The sequence below is a fragment of the Pollicipes pollicipes genome, unplaced genomic scaffold (genome assembly GCF_011947565.3).
Source record: "Pollicipes pollicipes isolate AB1234 unplaced genomic scaffold, Ppol_2.1 Scaffold_4881;HRSCAF=5763_pilon_pilon_pilon, whole genome shotgun sequence".
NCBI lineage: Eukaryota > Metazoa > Arthropoda > Thecostraca > Pollicipedomorpha > Pollicipedidae > Pollicipes > Pollicipes pollicipes.
The window spans coordinates 52,350,795-52,368,825 of record NW_023596576.1 but is presented as its reverse complement, the minus strand read 5'-3'; the positions used below and the strand labels follow the sequence as shown (position 1 = coordinate 52,368,825).

Below are 18,031 nucleotides of genomic sequence, written 5' to 3'. Positions count from 1 at the left end.
GCCAACGCGGCTAAGAAACATGAGGTATTCGCTTGACGATTCGAATGTTTGGCCAGCAAGACCTTACAAAAAGCGATAAGAAGCGACGGGGCGACAAAAAGTGGGCCAGCCACATCCGAAATGATGTCACCCAGTGCTGACGTCATGATGAAAGTTAAATAGCAATAAATACGTCATTCAGATACACTGATATGAGATCCACTGGTCGTTCCTAGTCCGGAGCAGCGCACCGAGCTGCGCCGGCCGCCATCTAGCCGGAGGGCAGCTGCTCAGCCGTTTTCAGACGGTGTCGAACAGCGGCTCGTTCATGGTGTCCTTGATCCAGTTGACGTGGTAGGCCACGTCGATAAACACGGCCGGCGTGTCGGTCAGGCCGCAATCGACGCCCCAGGAGGTGATGGCGGCGAGCACCGGTGCGCCGGGCGCCCTGTAGTAGGCCAGCCCGCCGCCCGAGTCGCCCCAGCACAGGCTGCTCTCTGGCGATGGCACGGCACACAGCATCGGGCGCGGAGCGAAGCTGAAATACAGCAGCCGACGCAGGCACTGCTCGTCGCTGAGCACGCGCAGTGGCACCTTGTGCAGCAGGCGGGGATAGATGGGCCCCTCCGCCGTCGCGTCCGACGCGCCCCAGCCGGCCGCCACGCCGTACTTGCCTGCGGAAACAGGGCTGGGGTTAGTCGACAACTGAGCACTGGGCGCCGGTCGTCAGCAGGGACAAGGCGGTTCCAACCAATCATTGGCCGTTTCCAGCAGACGCCGCCGGATTCAAATGTTGCGCTAGCATGCGCTGTAAAGTGGTATCAATCCACACGTGGCACCGTGACCGCAACCACTACGCTGCCCCGTGTACTCTGCATGCAGCTTGAAGGGCGTTAAGAGTGTAGACTCGGGCTGAGCGGCGGGCGGCCAGACGGCACCTTGTGAAGGACAGCGAGGGCGACCGCCGGCGGGCGCTTACCGGTGAAGTCATCGGTGGCCTTGGGTAGGGGGATCGGTGCCACCCCGTCGCCGAGCAGCGCCGGCCGGTCCAGCTTGATCAGAGCGATGTCGCTCTGCTGCGAAGAGCGCGGCGAGCGCGAGACGCCGAACCGGCCGCTGTAGAGCACGGCCTCGGCCAGCCGGCGGCGCTGCTCCGTACCCTCCTCCAGCGCCACATCATGCTCGCCCAGCACCACCTGCAGCGGTGCGGCGTGCTGGTGTCAGCCGGCGCTCACCCCGATATCGTGTAGCGCGTGGTTTTGTCAGCAATATGCTGAACGAGACGCGATAACTTTTCACTTACTTTGCGTTAGATTGATCCACTTAGCCGACATGTTTGGGTGGTTAGTTGTCAAAGCCTGGCAATTTATTGGTAACATATTTCTGTTGACTGACGGTGCGTCAGCTGCGGCGAATCATGGCTGTCGGAGACAGACAGCTGTTGACGGAGAGAGGCGGAGAACCTGCCGTTGATCGGTGCCTCGTTCCTGAGCTGGCCGCCACGCACCTGGTACGCATCGAGCTCCTCCAGCCCAGAGAGACAGTGAGCGGCGGTCAGCAGCCAGCGGTCGCTGACCAGCACAGCACCGCACACGTGCGCGCCCCGCTTCAGCAGCTGTGCCTGCCAGGGGAACTCGGCCTTGGCGGCCGGCTGCGCCTTGATGGAGCCCTGCTTGCCGCGCGGCCCCGTGGACGGGAAGGTCCAGCACACTGGAAGCGGGGGTGACCGGTTAGTCCGTCGGCCGACGGCCGAACCGCGGGAGGACAGACGCTCGACTTGTGGAAGCAGAGCTCCCAGCGCGGCTCCGGTGAACGGCTCCGTGCCGCCTCTTGCAGTTGATGCGTCGAACAACAGGGGTCATGTAAGGGAGACATGACATTTCCCGAGGAAAAGAGGAAGGGCCTTCCATCAATCACATTACGCATGAAGTGGCTGAGGCCTGGAAAGGATGACACTGAAATATAGGTGTTTGAACCTACATGCATTACGCTTCATTAAGCAAATTAAGTCTGAAGCGTGTGAGGTCCGTGACCTATGACGCCATTTCTTAACCTCTGCACAGCCGATTTGGCGAGAAGTTTCTGAAAACTGCATACGCACGACAGTAAAAGGCTCTCGGAAACGGAGGGAGCGGAAATGATATTCAAGGATAGCGTTAGGTGCGCAAGACTGCGAAAAGCTATTTTATGTTGTCTGGTGTCCTGTGTTTTCACTTAGCAACGTCTTGCTCCTTCGCGGTCCAAACGAAATATTTGTCATTGAGCTTGGTATACGCAACAGAAGCGATTGGTATTGTAATTATCGGATCCTATTACAAACATATCTTACCAAAATGACGTTTATACTATACCCTCAAGTGGCGCCGTATGATGTAGTTACGTTGCAGTGCTAATGAACAATGAACACCTGAACGAGCGACATTTACCTAAGAAAAGGGAAACAGTGACATCACGCATGACGTCACGCATGAGGGAGCGGGCGAGTCCGGTCTCGCCCGCTTGCATTGATTGACCTTCCAATGCGTTTTGGGTGCTCAGTTTCGAGGAACAGCCAGGTAGTAGGCCAAATGACAAAAGCAGCATCGTCAATCAGACTAATGATATTATCACATGACCTGTGATGATCGCGAGATGTGTTTTACTGGCATAAGTCGAGTAGCGGGTTAACTTGGAGGCGCTGAAAATATCGAATCGCTGTCTTTCTACCCTAAGCGGTTACTACATGGGTAAAAAGTGCGGTAAAATGCGGGGGGACTGCGACTCACGACTTGCACCCTATCCCCAGTCACATGTTTAAAGGAGGAAGTGTGGTCTACTTTGACCCATCCTGACAGGTCATAGAATAAACTATATAGTTGTAAATGACATCTGGACATTACCTCTTGCTCTTTCAGCCTTTATGTGGTATGGTCTGTTTGCCAGGAGTCGTAAAGTTACAGTCCGCCACATAGTCAAGGTTGGTTCAACCATGGAAGCTGGAGAGGCACAAGCAAAACATGGCTTGCTCATTGACCTTGTCATCTTTGCGACCTAATTCGACTTACCGGTAAAAATGGACGAAGCCACTGCAGCCCAAATTATCTGGTTTGCCATGCAATTCTAATTGAATGTAACGCACGGAAAGAATAGGATCGTTTGCTTAACCACCCCGCAATGGTGTTCACGTTTTGCCTGCACTGTAAAGCTGCTGAAGTGTTAGCGACGGATGCTCACGGCCGAATGACCCACTCCACAACGAGTGGGCCCTGATGAAACCCAGTTATCTTGACGACTTCTGGATTCCCAGAACGTGTTTGCACAAGCTCTGTCTCCAATCGCAGTGACCTTTGCCAATAGTGGTGACGTAGTCAGTTGGACCGGCTAAAACCCGTCACTCACAGCCACGTGAGGTGCTTTGTTTCTTTGGGGGGTGCCTTGGTCCTAACAGTGGGCATCCACACTCCTATGCTGTGAAGTCTTGATCATCTGAAAAGCCGACGAAAGGCGTAACACGAACGAACACCATAGCTGAGAGACTGTGACCTTTGCCCGGTCTCCAATGAATTTCGAATGGCTTCGCTGTTGCCGACAGCCGTGCCGCGTGGTTTACCGGCCACTCATTGTGCCACAATCAGCCACTCCTCTCCAGGCGGAAACTGATTCCGGAGCCCGTCCACTAGATGCCACAGATTCCTGCGGACATGAGCAAACTTGCTAATCTGATAGCGTTATCTTTGGTGTGGTCGCACGAGCGTCGGCCCCAACGACTCAAGTCTATCACCGCTGCAGTTTATCATGACTGCAGCCTATCGCGAGGGGCTAGCCCAGCACTCCTTCGGCGAGTGCGCCAATCTGCCCCGGATAAGAGCTCTGCGCATCCGGGGTCACGCAGCGGGAGATCTCCGGCCGCAGCAGGCGCCAGCCAGCGATAAGTAACGCATGTCGTTGACACTTCGGGATCGGGGAGGCAGGTGTGATTTCAAAGTTAGGTGGGCAAACGAAAATAGCAGGCTGCAAATCCTACGTCCTCCCGTGTTATCCCGGATTTTGTTCGCTATATTTTAGATTTTCGCAAAAAAACATGTTTCGTGCGATTGAAATGTTTTTTTATCGATGTCAACGCGTGCTCTGGTGTAATGTACTGTATGTACTGTATGTAATGTATGAACATGCCCCTGGACTTTTTCCTCTTGGATGCGATATTTTCGAATTAGTTGTAAGCTGTTCTTTACATATGCACATCATGATCACATTTAGCTGTTTGCTTAACCTGATGAAGGAAATCAGGCATTATAAACATACTGAGAAATATCGTAACATCCACGTCCCCAGGCTCATCCCGCACACTTTCACAAGCACGAGACATGACAAACAATCTGAGTCGTGCCTGGAATGTCGAAAGTCAAATGTTTACATCTACTTGATGTTGAAGTTGAGCATTCAACCTGACGACCATAAAATGCATGGGACATTATCTACCGCGCCTCAGAATAGCCCTGCATAATCTATGCGGCATTACAGCAGTGACCCAACGTTGTTTCACTCCAGACACTACGACTCACCACCAGTTCACTGCTGACTACTTAAATAGTCGTGCTGTTCTCAATGGCAATGGCCACTGAGATGTCACAAAATGAACGGTTTACCAATGCGTTGCAACCTTTTATCGCTTTGCTTGCTTGCAGCTTCCGATTGTGTATTAATAAAGCTTAGGCCACGGATTTACTCACTGGCTGTCCACGCGTGGTATGTCATCACATATGGTTAATAGTTCATAGACGACGCGAGAGGTTGACGCGAGGGTCCGAATCAACGCAAATATACTCGTACGGGTCGAGTGTGGGTCAAGCAACCCGTCGCTGAGCCATGCATAACTCACCGGATGCATTAAAAAAACGCAATACAATTGAGATGTCCCAGCGGGGCAATAAGAAATATGTTTTTGCGTTCAGCAGATGTTCATGTGTCGCACCCTCATGACCACCGCATGAAACCTTGAAAAATACTCGACATTTAAACCCAGTTGATCACAGGTAATTTTGATAACCGTTTCTAGATACACGAAAGGCTGAGCATTATAAGCACTCCAACATAAACATGTTACGCGATCCATGCTTGAGTTTGTAACCGAAGATTCATTTATTGTCAATTTTTAATCACCGGCAATACCTGCTTTTCTCAATGATCTGAGAACGTCAGATTTTCACGGATTGTCTATAATGCGCTGTGTGCTAAGCCCACCTAATCTCATAGTCATAAAATCTCTCGTCTTGACTTCAAGTCTGTTTTATCACCTGCCCAAAATGTTAGTTCCGGCGGCTATAAAACTTTCGAGCACGCCATACAAAGACTTTGATGCACCGTGTATTCACTGTAGCCGTGCGACTGCGGTCGCCTTTGGACCAGAACGTTCTGATAAAACCACGCCTGATCATTGTCGTCCATGCGGTGCACTTCACGGAGTGCAGAGGTCGTCACAGTACGATATCGGGCCTGGCTTCTCCCCGGTACACATTGCTCTTTGAGATGGCACTACCACTAGCAGATGTGCTTCTTCAGTGGACCAGGGATCGTCAGGGAAGTTTGATTCGCACGGAAGCCGCTCAGGGCAGCTGCGGGAGCACTTCACATACATAAGACTGTCAGATGACCTTATTCCTTGTCGAATAATCAGGTATTTTGGCTACATGTATTTGTCAAAACTGTTATAAGCATTAACTTCTGCAAGAGCTTCTCAAAGACTTGATGCGCCTTTGCGTATTCACTATAGCGGTGTGACTAGCATCTTCCTTGGACCAGAGTGACCCGATAAGACCACGTGTTCAGACGACGCCTCCTCATGATCGTTTCGACCAATGGATGTAGCCGGAGCCAACACATCATGTAGCCGGTACATCATTCTCTCTCATTTCTCCTGGTTTTTCCACGAGGAATCAGGCTATCAGTACTGTCTTAACACGCGGCCAGCAGGTCGGTTGAAGATCGTTCGCTCGAGCGGCGACTTATTTGACTCCCCTAAAATCGCAAAAAGCCAATAGGTCTAGGGATACCAAATTCACAGGGTGGGTCAACCTGAATCTAAACGTTCTTGTGTCAAAATTTGAGGCCCGTACGTTATAACAGTCGAATCAAATAAGGCGAAACAAGGTCAAACTCAAGACTAGTATTCAAAGTGCTCCCAGGCGTCTTCATGCAACCGTCTTGAACTCAAACACCTGTTCTAAACAAAAGGTCACTGGTGTTTATTTTAGTTCAGTGACCTTCTTTGGCCTTCACAAGGTCACGTCGAACAGATTATAGAAATATATCCGATCCATTTACATCTACCTGGATTGTTAAACCCATCTTGATCCGTCCATAACTCTGGCGGAAAAAAACCTCCGGAAAGAAGTATATCGCGGCATGTGACACGTATAATGCGTGCGAGGCAGGATGTGAAAAATGACCTTGTTGTCTTCAAGGTGCGTCCGTTATTAGTGAGTCACAATTTTTAGAGATACTGATGCTTTCAAGACAAAAAGAGCAGCAATGTGTATACGCTGCGACAAAACTGCGTGTGCCTCCATGCATTTTCGGCCGGTACGAGCCTAACTAAATAGATAATAGATACAGAAATCCGATTTTTCACGAAATATGACGTTTTGCTTGGTGGTTTTGCTGCACGCGGCAGGCAACAGCTGCATAATCCGATAAAGTTGTATGTCCAAACTGTTCAGAAAAATTTACGCGCCGGCGACGCGGTACATTCAAAATTCCTCGGTAGCTATGACACCCATATTATTGATGCATCGCTTAAGTCACTTTCGGAACACAATGTGGCTGTTAGCAAATTCTTACCCCTTCGTTACAATGCTAATTTTCAGCACAATATTCGCTTGTCCCCATTGCAAAGACTCACAAAATATTTTTACATATCCCAGTGAGGAACTACATGTTTAAATGCAATGAAATGCGTGTCATCAAGCAAACAAAAAAGGACATGCCTTCAGGCCTTTTAGCTGCCACCAATATCTTAATCCAAAGGACAGAGTTTCTTGACGGACGCTATTTTCTTGACGTTCATGGGTGGGCAAATACTCTGATGCTTATAAATCCGAGGCCGGAAACCTTGGGCGCTATGGAGTTCTCCGTCACTTGAGCACTGGTTTGATCCAGAAGGCTGACCTTGAAAAGTCAAGACTTATTGAGGAACGCTAGTTCATGCGCTGGCAAATATTATGGTACTTCATAATCAAAAATCGGCTAGAAACTAAGCGTGGTAAGGAGTTCCTGGCCATTTCAGTTTGACCTTAAAAGGTGGCCTTGGGAGGTCAGGACTTCATGACGGATGCAAGTTTATACGCTGAAAACGTATAACGTTCTGCTGCTAAATAATACCAAATCGCCAGGAAACTTTTTGATATGAATTTCCTCGTCATTACACCTTGAATAGTAACATGAGAAATAAAGATGTTTTGACGGACGCTTGATCATGTGCTAGCGACTAATATGATAAAAATAAATCAAAAACAGACTGGTAGCATCTGGGCCACATGAAGTTCCTGTCCCTTGGGCCGGACTTTGACCATGAGGAGTCAGTACTTTTATTGATGGACGTTAGTTTCTGCGTCGTTGAACGTAAACCTGAAATTGGCCAATAACTTTCGGGTGATGCGGAGTTGCCTATTGCTTGACGGATACAAGTTTGGGTGCTGAACACGATAGTGATGCTGAATAATCCGAAATTGGCTGGTATCGTACAGAACTAATGGTGTTATTGAGTTCCCCGTCATTTGGCCCTGAATGTGGCTTAAAAGTCGTGTGATATCGAAACAAAGACGTCAGCAGCGGGATGGAAAACGACGTCAGATTTATTGTTCTCATGTCACAAGCGACCATCTGACGTGTTTTGGTAAAATTGGAGCCTGTCGTTTACTACATCGCTAAATACGGCTCGCTAAGATTAGATAGACGGGCATTATCTGCCATGCAAACAATTGCGCGCGATTTTCGTTCGTCCAGACTATTGCAGGCTCAACCAGTCTCGTGACTTACCTTTTCACGATTAACATTTTGCTGCGCACTTTTATGCCTTACACAAACTGTATACCCCACGTGCCATATGCTGACGAATTTTGGAGATCGTCCTATATCTGAAAACAATGCCGGGTACCCGACCGCACATATCTCTGTGAATAAAAAAACGGAATTCAACATTTCCTTTCTGTTGGTCTTTGTCACTACGACCGCTGGGCACTCTTTCACAATACCGGGCTGTTAATCATAAGGAGGCTTCGCCATTCTCCCCGACCGGCCCCAGTCCTGATCCTTCTCTGCACCCGTCAGGGCACTGATCGGACAGTCCGGTTTCGCCTGGGCGCATCGCCTCCACGATGGCCGCCACCGCTGCTACACGTGCCCCGAGCAAAGACCAAGACGCTCCCGACCCGTAATTGTGTAAATATTCTGGTGACGACCATACATCGCAGCCCGCAACATATTACGCATAGGGTTTATAGTTATATTTCAGTTGTCTAACTCACATGGTCTCATTTCCTCTTGGTCAGTTCATCGTTTAACCATAATACGTATAGCAAGAACTTTATTGTTTGGTTGGCCTCATCAGTCGTCACTCTACGCAATGGGAGAACGACGCAAACCAACCTACATCAACACATATCGTATAACCATACGCATGGCACACACCACATCCTCACACAGCCTTCACACAGCTGGCAACACAACCCAGACTACACCACCCACAGGCTAAGCCGTCCAGCACCTGCGGGTGGCACGGCCAGCCTTCCGGCACAACGGCACCCCGTCATGGACGCGCCACAGATCCGAGAACAATATAATGCACACCGGGCGCCGGGTGGTCATCACTGCACGCCCAAAGGTCGTCACAACCACACATGCCATGTTAGGAGAATATCCAGGCGCCAGGGGAGAGGGTCGCAGAAATTGCACCCAAAGTCAAAACAAACGCATCTTTCGAGTAGTGCCCTGGAGACGCTGGACGCTGATATTGGGCATTGCCATCCACGAAATGACCCCAGCTCGCTGACACACTTGTTCACCCACACCCATCAGGCGCGACGGTTGGGTGCAGTGAGCACTGTACACAAGTCGCCTCAGTTCGCCAGCCGAGCGATACAGCCATAACAAGCGGGACGCACAACCGTACCGAACATCACACATTTGTGGAGCCGAAACTGACACTTGCCTGCCCATATTGACGAGATGCGACCAACAGTGTTCAGAAGCCGTCATTAGACTCACACCGGAAAACTGCGCCACCTGGACGGTCAGACATTCACAAAGCCCACGCCAACACCACCAATGTTGCCCTGTCCACTCCAGTCCGCAAGGCTCAGCGCCCGTAACGACAGAACTTCAGAACGCAACTCTGACGCCGTCCAACGCTACAGACACAGCACAGATCATTTTTCGACATCATCACCGACCCTCCCGCCGCTCTACGTCCTGCGCAGGCAATCATATCCTGCCATTTCCACCACAGGCCAGCCAGCCGCCCTACCAAATACCGCTGCGCTTAACCAAATGTTTCCGTTCGTGCTCGCTCTCGCTCTCGCTCTCGCTCTCGCTCTCGCTCTCTCTCTCTCTCTCTCATTTTATCCTGGTTTTCCCAGCCACTAAAAACGACCCTTTCGTACCACCTCCAACACTACTCCTATTGCGTCCTCTGTACCATTTGATATCAATCCACCAGTGCGTCTCTCTTCCCCTCTATGCCCTCCGGGGCTGCCCCCGCTGCGATCACCGACGCCGCCCACTTCTCCGCTCCGAGCCCATCCCCGAGCTCCGCACCGCTCTCGCTGCCGGTCCCGCTACTCCTCGCTCTGCGCCCGCTCCAGCTCGGTGACGTGGAATCGGACGCCGGTCAGCTGGGCGCTGAGGTCCCACAAGCCCTGCACGGCCGGCTCGTCGAGCGCCACCGGCGCGTACTCCTCGCGCTTGCAGTTGGCGTAGATGTGGCCCGACTCGAGCTCCAGCTGCTCGGATACGGCGCAGTTCAGCTGCGTCTGCACACCCTCAGCCACGGTGCGCATGAAGAGGAAGGCGACCGGCAGGGCGGCCACCCGCGCCACCCACGAGAGCGACGAGTGCCGAAACAGGCCCGAGTACACCCAGCCCGGGCAGCACGAGTACACGCGCACGCCGCTGCCCTCCAGCAGGCGCGCCAGCTGGCGGCCGAAGAGCACGTTGCAGAGCTTCGAGTTGGCGTAGGCCGGGTTGAGCCGACGGCCGGGCTTCAGGTCTTCGCCGTTGGCAATGTGCGCCAGGTCGACGCGGCCCTTCTTGTACAGGGAGGACGTGACCACGACCACGCGCGCGGTGGACGACGCCTGCAGCCGGTCCAACAGCAGTCCGGTCAGCATGTAGTGGGCCAGATGGTTGACACCGAAGTGGATCTCGTATCCCTGCGCGGTGCGCTGGTGCGCCTCCACGGGGTACACCACGCCCGCGTTGTTCATGAGCACGTCCAGCCGGCTGAACTGCTCCTTGAAGGCGCGCGCGAACTCCTTGACCGAGTTTAAGTCCGCCAGGTCTAGGTGCATCGGAATCTGAGAAGGAGGGGGACAATCAACGATTGATGGGCCACATGGGGGTTGGGAGCCAGCGATTGATCAGCGATATGAACTCTGATATGGCTGAGAATTTCGGAAAAATCGCTGACCATTCCAATCTGGCAATCTGCATTAAAGACAGCTGGTCCAGTAGCAGTCCACGTAAAAATGTAGTGGCTTCGGTAGTTAACGCCAAAGTTGATCTAATATTTCTGCACGGCGCGCTGGTACGCCCGCGTGTTACTGGCAGTGGAATGTTCGGCACGTTTGTGCTAAACCTGGTGTAAGTAGCACCAACCGTACTGCATTCTGCATTGGAAAAGCACACACAACATCAATGACATCTCACTACCCCACGATGCAAGAGCTATTTTGTCTCGATATCTTACATCCTTTACGTCCGAAAACAAATACATTAGTGCTAGATACTCGATTCCACCATTGGAAACAAAGTTTCAACTCTGGTCACGGACGTCAATGACTAGAATTGGGAGACATAAAACCACCTTAAAAATGTCGGGCAATAACAACATATGCTCAGTGATGGTAGACAACATCCATTTGCTGGGTTTCGCGCGGCCGAGGGGAAACGCAGAATCGTCACATCTCCAGTCTGGATGTCGACTGCCAGTCAGGCAGACCGGCAGGCAGGCGGACCGAGGGAGGGGGGCGTGACGGCCAAACGCTGGCCATCTGACGTCTGGTGGTCTCACCAGCTGTCCGCGCTCGGTCCGGCGGCGGATCTGCTCCTGGGCGGCGCGCGCCTTGTCGAGGTCGCGGCAGGCCATGACGACGGCAGCGCCCCGCTCGGCCAGCCGCAGCGTCGTTTCACATCCTAGGCCGCTGTTGGCGCCCGTCACCACCACCACCTTGCCGGCCATCGAGCGTTGGCTGGTGCACCGGCCCCAGTGGCGCGCGCGAAGCCGGCGCACCAGGTACAGGCCGACGGCCACGGCGCCGGCCGCACACAGGTACGAGGGCAGACCCATGGCTGGGGGTGGCGGCGGCAATAGGTCGAACAGCCCGTCCCTTCTCTTCTGTCAGTCAGACCTGAGGGAACACACAAAGGGGGTTACAGGCAACTTTGAGAGCAGTACACCACAAAACACTATGTTGCTCAAGGGGTACATTACATACGGATTGACGGAACATCGATATGTGGAGCAAATACTGCTTAATGTGACGAAAAAGAAACATCAAGGAAATAGCACAGCAGTCCACCTCCAAACGTTATTGGAACACAGCAAAGCCTGACCGCACCCTTACAATTACATATATTTGAGACAGCATGTTCATGTTGCAACAATACTAACACACCCTGGAAAGTTAGGTTTTCTTCGCGGAATTTCCTGAACAAAGACATGTATGCTCCTTAAATCAGCATTGCAAATGACTTATCCGGGAAGAGTGAACAAGTCAGGCGCATGCAGCTACTGTGGCACAAGGCAGCAGAAAATATTAGCTTGGTGCCAAATCCAACAAGACAGACCCAAGTTATGCATCACATTTTATTACCACAAAATCTGACCAACAACATAATTTCACTGAAGATAACGGTATTTTACCACATCAATTTTAAGTATCTAAGCGCCCATAGGCGTAGAAACGTTTCAAAAAGTGGGTGGGCCAAGTTTAGGGTGTATTTCAGGAACTTTTTCTGGAAGGCGAGCCTAATGACCGGAGGGGGGGGGGGGGGGTAAGGATGGAGGTTGTTATTGCCCTTTATTCAAATGTCATGGCTGCTATGCTAGATATGAATCTAGAGCTGTTTATTACTGGTGCACAATCATGCCTATTCGACTCATCTGTCATTTGGCAAATAATGCTATCCAGCTTCCCTAGATTATTCGTCCATTTTAACATCGTCTTTCCTGGGGAGGCGAAATTCCGCGAGCGGGTAGGTATTTTGGGTCAATGAGGAAGCATCTGCCTCCACAGCGTAGATACCAAAATACGATCTGAATATAGGCTGGTGGGAATTTTGAAAGTGGATCGATGGCTCACAGTGCGACAGATTTCTCATGCGCCTTCATTTCGCTGGCTGCTTGTCAAGAGGTAAGACTTGTCGCAGCATTTTAGGCGGAAACAAATTCGAGAGCTTAAAACTGCTAGAAACAATGTGCCAAAAGCCATAAAACTGGAGAATCTCTTTTAAGATTATTATTTTTTTTAATTAATTAGGGCCAATTAGGCCAATATGTCATAATTAGGCCAATTTGTCACATGATCCTTATCTGGGCCCTGCTCCTGTCCGCCATGAGTGGCCACTGCCCTGGCCCCGATGCCTCCCGCATGACTGACTGCGAAGTGATCGTATGGCTGCTTAGTTGCACACTTTCACTTTTGGACCAGCGTTACTACTACATGGTGTTTGAAACACGTGTTGGACACCTGCAACAGTATCTTTTTTCCGAATTATCTTCCCTCACACCATAACATCGCAGAAAAATAGCCTCAGGCAAGCTGTCTGCCTTAGGTATGAATTGGCCCTACGGACACTTCATTGCCCATCATGCAACGTATACGACTTGATCTGCCTTGTGTGTAGGCAGGGGCGTCGCCAGAGTCTTGCAAAGGAGGAACGCAAGGTTGACAAAAGCCCATATTATGGCGATCCCCTCCCAAATTCCCGGATATAGCTTACTTGTTAGCAAGTGACACGGTTTTCTTCGTTTTACTGTTATTGTTACCATGTAACCAGAACAGAAAACAGGAGCTACCGTGAGTTCAATTTTGTTTGTATTTTGAGGCCAATAAACTGCAGAAATCAGGCGTTGAGCGACTGCATGGAAGAAATCACCGGCGCTCTTAATTTATAACGGTTAGTTGATTCTTTGCAAACCGATGTAATTCAGAGGCTTTGTCAGTTTTTTATCTGGGTTCTACAAACATTAAGGACTTTGCGAAGGTGGATTGTAGATCGATATGTTTTATCCAAATTTGAAGAGGAAAATTTGATTGCAGATCGAGTGATCAACAATGTGTGTTAACATGGCGAAGCCATGTTTGTCTGAAAATGTTCACCATCCAGTCAGAATCGATAAGTGATAAAATCTATGTAGCGTGTTTTTAACATGCGCGCTCGCAAATCTTGGCAACAAAAACCTCGCCACCAGCGTTACAGTCTCCACAGTCCGCGGAGCGTTAGCCCAGTAGCTACTATTTAGCCGTGACCCACCGGTGGACGAAAATGATAACGCTTCTGAGATGCCGGCCTTTAAACACTGCAATCAACTAGCAAGAAGACAAGTTATGTGACGTAATTTCGAGCATGCACACTCGAAAATTGTAGAAACACAAGCCTCGGCCGCAGGCGTTGCAGTCTCTGTAGGCCGCGCAGCGTCGGCCTAGCAGCTAATATTAAGTTGTGGCCAACGGGTGGACGAAATAACGACGCTTTTGAAAAAGTATCCTTGGACGCTTCATGGCATCACATCTTGCATTTAGAAGGCAGTCTGAGCGCATATCCCACGTGTGCAATGTTTAGACTGATGGAAAACACGGATTGGCCCCTAACGCACCGCAAAGCGGGCTAGAATCTGGTGGTTTAACTGGAAGAGTGGGGGTAAAATATCTACTTTTCGTGTTTTCGCAGCTATTTATCTGTCCAGAAGACAGGTTAACACGGCGCTCGCCGTCTATTGGCAGTTGAAGTGGCCGAACTTTTCGGTTTTACGGAAGCTGCAACCCACACCATCCTTGTCCTTGCTCTCGAGGTTGCGGGCGGGCATGTTCAAGCCATTTGATGTAATTTGTTTCAATGATACATTCTGAAAAGCGAACGTCCTCAGGCAAACATGGCGTGACCTTGCTCGTTTTTTTAAAAAAAATTCCTTTCGACCCGCGCTTATCAACACTAATGAGAGCTCCACTCAAGTCAACAATAATGAGACACCTTATTTCCTTCCGGGCAAGGGGCCTCTTAACTAAAACACCAGAGGTGCATTACCGTTTCCGGTCAAGGGCTGAAGGGCCATTCCGTCCCATCGCGAAGTGTCTTCTGGCTATCATTCTGGTGGCATGGGACGGGATCTCCTGGTTGATCCGGAGGCCATTAGAAGGATAAATCATATTATATTGTTCCCATCCCTGACACGGGAGGCCTTCTGACCCGCGCAGTTAGCCACGGATCAGCATAGGAACCCTCATTGACGCAACAGCATTCCTGATAACCGCAGGTAATCCAATAGTTGTTACATAGACTCCCGTTCCGTGCTTTTCTGTGTTCTTCAGAGATAATGAGATCTCCTTGACTGTAGATTGAAGATGAAATGGGGTTCCTAATTTGTATTAACATGGCTAACCCACGTTCATCTTAAAATGCTCAAGATCATGTCAGAGCTGATTATGGATAAGATAACTATGTAACGCGGTGCTGAGCATGCGTGCTCGTAAGTCATAGCAAACAGCCTCGACGCCCGGCGTTGCAGTCTCCAGGCTGTGCGGCGTCGGCCTTGCGGCTGTAACGATAAGTGATGGGCAATGAGCAAATGCAAAGGATGACACATTTTGAGGGAGATGAGGGAAATGAGGGAGATGCACAGGGATGTCTTGAACATGTCATTCACTATTGCAAACCATAGTGAAATTGATGTCAAGAATAGAATGAGGCTGTGACATCATGTATAAATTGGATAAGCAGCTACAGATTATAACCTCCAAGTATGGACAAGTGATGCCTAAGCAGGACCTAATGACCTTACTTATAGCCTGAAAATGAGGAAGCAAAGTGTGAAGGAGTTGTGTCTGCACTCATTGTGGGTGTGTACCTAGAGGTAAAAATGCTTTCCTCCAACCATACCTAAGTTCTGGTCTCTGCATGAAATGCACATCATTCATGATGTATGTTACTTGCTCAGGTCCATAACAAGAACATGAGAGTACCAACAACCACCCCAAACATAATACAATAGTGACCATCACCATCTGAACAAACCCACAAACAGTAACAGTAAGCTGACTAGCAAATGTGCATGTGGAGTGCAATGTGCCAGACATAGGCTAAAATTTGATAGAGTTGTTTGGCATTCAAACAAATTTTCACTAAATCCATGCCAGAAGGCAGCAGAAGTCATTGATGACCAACTACACATATATTAATTTGCCAGGCACCTTTACATTACAGCCAGAGGTCCAGTCATGTGGAGACCAGGCTAGGAAATAAGTTAGCACATCATCCAAGAGTAAGTAAGTTACATTTACTTCACATATATGTCAGGTGTATATGTTCTATTGATAACATGTGCACTAGAAAGTGCTAGGCTCCCGATATTTCAATGTGAACTTTGGCTTCTCCCATGAAAACAAATTCACAGTCTGAAACATGCAGAGTAGAAGTAGGAGTCCATGAGTACCAGACACTCATGTTGGTTTCTGTTGGTATTATCAGCAATTTCATCCCGATTTATTGCATATAATAAGTTCTAACCAGCTGAGTTATTGTTCAGAAATGTTGGTATCTGCTCTAGCTATCCTGTAATCATCCCTTCACTTTCAATTTCAAATGAGGCACACTTCAATAACAAGAGTGATAAAGTGTTGGTATTACTCATTATAACATAAATGTTGTCTATCATATACTAGCAAACTAAGAAAATCCCCATCATACTAGTTCAGCAAGTTGTTCACAAGTAACCTATCAAGCAGTGGCATGGTAGGACTGTGAAATGCCAGTAACACATACAGCTGTGGAAGGCTACAACCCAGACATTTAACAAATTCTGCTCACCTTGTCCAGCTAAATAATGCAATATCAAGAAAAAATATTCATGGTGTGGGGATATTTCAAGTAAAAATATTGTAAAAATCAGCTCAGTTTACCTTAGCCTGAATTCTAGGATGTATACTACACTCATCACACAAAAGTCACATGAGCATCCAGTGACCAGTGTTGGATGAATTTTGCAGACTGCCAAAACCACACTAACCTGTACACACAACTACTCTAAAATATATTCCCAAGCACATTTACACAACAAGCACATGCATAGGCACACCAACCCCCACAGAGTGTAGGTATACATTGGTACCTAACATCATAAAAAATCACTGTACACCAATTGTCATGTTTAAGGCAGAACATACCATAAATAATCTTAAAACAGGTAAATTCATGCTCCCGCCTTCAAATTTTAATAACTACGATAGTGAGCTACTGTGCCGCACACACTCCACCACCTTGACTCCCAAGCACAGTTTCTGTGTAATCATCACATAATTACAATATTTCTGCTTATCAAGAACCATAAAAAATGTATGGGACCAAGGTAACACTAATAATCCAATGAAAAATGCTTCTTATTGTATCTATGTACATTTATGAAATGGACAGGCCATTCAGAACATAGCCTAAACTAGCCTAACCTAACCTTACCTAACCTAACCTAATGTAACCTAACCTAGCCTAACTTTCCCTCACCTAACCTAACCTAACCTAACCTAACCTAACCTGATCTAACTTAACCTAACCTAACCCCCACCCTATCCCCTTCAACCCAGTGTCCCATTGGCATCCATGTTCCATGCCATATATATGCTCCATATCAAGAAGCTTCATTTAGCCGCCATATTCTAAATTTGCTTTTCATTCCCACTCAAAAATGTCATGTTTCCCCACCATTTCAACCAATCTAGAAACAATACAGAAGACTGCTTGGATATGCAAGGAACACATTTCATTGGATTCTTGTTACCTTGGCCTCATAATTTTTAAGGCTCTTGATTCACGCAGTTACGTTGTGATCACCGGTAGAAATGGCGCCGGGTCATGGTTGCTGCATGTTTACGCTCAGATGTTCGCTACCACAGTTATTTAAGTTCCAAGGTAAGAGTTTAGATGACCTATTTTACAATTAATTGATATGTTCTGCCTTAAAAATGACCATTGATGTACAATGCTCTTTCTTAACATGAGGTAGCAATGAATACCCTGACCTCACAGCATTAGTTCACATGTACTGAAATTTGCGGTGACAACACACCATGAGCAAACAGAATAGCAGCGTGCATGCACCAACAGGTCTGCAGCTGCATTAGTGCTTCGCTGGAAAGGTTTAAGGTAATGTAAATGTTTTGCTGTCTGGTTATGGCTGGCTAAGAAAACGACATGAAAGGAGGGAAATGGGGGGGGGGATGAAGAACGAAAATGGCTCAAAATGTCAAATTAAGCCTAAAAACGAGGTTTTCACCGATCCACGAAATTTCAATCAGCTGACTGCTCGGTTGGTTCAATTTAACCACCCTTCCAATAAACATTAAGGCCGGAGCCCCTTCAACTGCATACGGAGCGACACCCGTAAGGTCTAGCATTCAGGCTATAAGAGTACACCCAATATCATATGCTCAGCGTACCTGGGACTACTCTGACAGCGGTCACTGGCGAAGGTGATATTTAGCCACAGCCGACAATATTTTGGGACGCAAACTGTGTGCGTGAATGTGGCGCGGATGATCATTACGACTTACGTTGACGACGGACAAACCAGCTGATGATGACGTAACGA

At 48.9% G+C, this 18,031-nt stretch overlaps 2 protein-coding genes across 3 annotated transcripts; both read right to left on the bottom strand.

Annotated features, from left to right (window-relative positions):
• Positions 1-279: 279 nt before the first annotated feature.
• LOC119100584 (transmembrane protease serine 9) lies at positions 280-2,805 on the bottom strand. The gene is made up of 4 exons (XM_037223664.1): positions 2,796-2,805; positions 1,487-1,689; positions 959-1,055; positions 280-653 (listed from the first exon to the last, which is right to left on the bottom strand). Exons 1-4 carry the CDS (start codon positions 2,803-2,805, stop codon positions 280-282), a joined length of 684 nt encoding a protein of 227 aa, XP_037079559.1.
• Positions 2,806-8,524: 5,719 nt separating this feature from the next.
• LOC119101598 (retinol dehydrogenase 12) lies at positions 8,525-17,953 on the bottom strand. 2 transcript variants are annotated; one of them, XM_037224947.1, is made up of 3 exons: positions 17,880-17,953; positions 11,243-11,579; positions 8,525-10,526 (listed from the first exon to the last, which is right to left on the bottom strand). In XM_037224947.1, exons 2-3 carry the CDS (start codon positions 11,516-11,518, stop codon positions 9,789-9,791), a joined length of 1,014 nt encoding a protein of 337 aa, XP_037080842.1. In that variant the 5' UTR covers positions 11,519-11,579; positions 17,880-17,953; the 3' UTR covers positions 8,525-9,788. The 2 variants fall into 2 exon arrangements, with proteins under 2 accessions (XP_037080842.1, XP_037080843.1); XM_037224948.1 differs by lacking the exon at positions 17,880-17,953 and adding an exon at positions 17,717-17,738.
• Positions 17,954-18,031: the final 78 nt, after the last annotated feature.

What these genes read in the sequence shown, in the direction of transcription:
- LOC119100584 (XM_037223664.1), bottom strand. An exon ending in AGGAGCTCGATGCGTACCAG is followed by an intron (nt 1,056 to 1,486) that starts GTGCGTGGCGGC and finishes CGCTCTTCGCAG; the next exon opens with CAGAGCGACATCGCTCTGAT. An exon ending in GGCCACCGATGACTTCACCG is followed by an intron (nt 654 to 958) that starts GTAAGCGCCCGC and finishes CTGTTTCCGCAG; the next exon opens with GCAAGTACGGCGTGGCGGCC.
- LOC119101598 (XM_037224947.1), bottom strand. Translation starts at nt 11,518, where the DNA reads ATGGGTCTGCCCTCGTACCTGTGTGCGGCCGGCGCCGTGGCCGTCGGC. An exon ending in GGACCGAGCGCGGACAGCTG is followed by an intron (nt 10,527 to 11,242) that starts GTGAGACCACCA and finishes CCTCCTTCTCAG; the next exon opens with ATTCCGATGCACCTAGACCT.